The sequence below is a fragment of the Penaeus monodon genome, chromosome 24 (assembly GCF_015228065.2).
Source record: "Penaeus monodon isolate SGIC_2016 chromosome 24, NSTDA_Pmon_1, whole genome shotgun sequence".
Taxonomy (NCBI): Eukaryota; Metazoa; Arthropoda; class Malacostraca; order Decapoda; family Penaeidae; genus Penaeus; species Penaeus monodon.
Window position 1 is genome coordinate 11,261,661 of NC_051409.1, and position 1,768 is coordinate 11,263,428.

The following is a 1,768-nucleotide window of genomic DNA, read 5'->3' on the forward strand; positions in this document are numbered from 1 at the left end:
TCCTTTCACCTGAATGAAAGCATGACAGTGCATATGTACAAGCCTTAAACTAGCCACAGATAGAGATAACCAAAATAACTCTCATAGCTTTACCTCTTTCTTCCTGTGTGATCAGTCCAATGATGGTTACTCAAATATAACCATTTTCCTCTAGTTAATTCTGTCTCTTGTATCACCTTGCATTCTTGTGGTCTTTAAAGAGACCAATAATAAATAAAAGTCAGTAAAAACAAGAATCACTATTAAAAGGAATACAACAATAAAGTGTAACTTTATAATAAAATGGGATGGAGTAAATGGCAATGGCAATTTAATATATCAGAGAAAGTACTGTAGCAATAACACAATTATTCATCTAGATAACTATGACAATGGATAAATTTAATAATTTACTGTTTACAATATGAGCTAATCTTAAGTATTCTTAAAAGGTGATAATAACATTTTATGTCATGAAAATTTTTTTAAAGACATCAAACATAGTAATAACATGTTTTAAAACATACACAATATGAGTCTAGTTTCTACTGTATTTATGGTTAATCATAGCAACAAAAATACCAAAGACTGTGATATCAACTTGCAATTTAATATATAATCCATACACTCTAACTGTAACTGTATGTAGCACAATCTATCAATTATAACCAACTAGCTAATAAGCTAATTAGATAATAAGATAATTACCTAACTGAAAACTATCCTCTTTTATTACAAGGACCTAATCTTTCAAAATCCATACCCGCTTTCACTGCTGGTCATCCTGGCTGGCTGTATGGATCCTTTTGGCAAGGATGGATTCCAGACACCGGTTGCACTATTCACAGACCGACATCTTCTTGGTACTTGCGATAATTGTCTCAGCATCTATCACCAGACAGCACCACTTCTGTAAGAATATTGGCTTATATACATATGGATGTGATTTACTTTCTTATATTTCCCGGTGCCAAAATGTTCATATGATATGACTTTTATCAGCAATGTCTTACTTTTCGACTAGAAGCTGGTTTAAGAGGAACCTAAGTTATGTAACATACTGTTTACGAAAGACATGAATTACCTTTATACCAATCTATACTTCGTGCTTCATTCGACATACGCAATTCAAATACTTATGATATATACCTCTACTATTCTAGCTCTCAAGTATTACCATGATCTTTCACCATTCAGTAGAGTACGGTAGTATGTATTACGTGTACGATATCAGACTCTTCTGTAGGTATTAATCTTGATCATCTGTTAAGATTAATTAAATGGAATGGTACAAATGTAGAAATGTTCACATTTTCTTTTTCTTTATTTATAGCTACTCTATCGCCAATTGCTGTTCATAAAACTCATCAACTAAACATTTGTCCATAAAGTTATGCACTTTTAAGGACAGATTCATTGAAGTACTGCTTGCCTTCCAGTGGACTAAGAATTCTGTAGTCAGGCTATGTTTTCTGCACGCGTGCTCAAACTATTCAATACGTACACATTCCAGGCCGGGTACAATGTCACATGGTGGAGGGGGGACGGCTCTGGTTAGACACTAATTTATATTTTTTTTACCTTTATAGTAATAAAACATGACTAAAACAGGAAGGATCTATACGATTATACTAAAATATATAACGTATCAAAATATAAAAGGAGCCTGAATTTCCCTTTGGCCAAATTTGGCTAAACACACACAAAAGACATTCACAAATGTTTCAATTTGTTTACTTATCTCGTGTATTTACAAATGATTGTACAATAGCCATGGACCTCATTTATG

The 1,768-nt window shown here is 32.9% G+C and overlaps 1 protein-coding gene across 6 annotated transcripts in view; it reads right to left on the reverse strand.

The window, feature by feature from the left end:
- Window positions 1–1,497, reverse strand: part of LOC119588568 (ADP-sugar pyrophosphatase-like) — a 4,244-nt gene extending 2,747 nt beyond the window's left edge. Inside the window, exons 1-3 of one of the 6 annotated variants that reach the window (XM_037937212.1) lie at window positions 1,484–1,497; window positions 743–889; window positions 94–192 (exon numbers count right to left, since the gene is read on the reverse strand). In XM_037937212.1, coding sequence (XP_037793140.1) covers window positions 94–192; window positions 743–867 — 224 coding nt within the window. In that variant the 5' untranslated portion in view covers window positions 868–889; window positions 1,484–1,497. The other 5 variants (XM_037937211.1, XM_037937208.1, XM_037937209.1 and 2 more) reach the window with 5 other exon arrangements.
- Window positions 1,498–1,768: the final 271 nt, after the last annotated feature.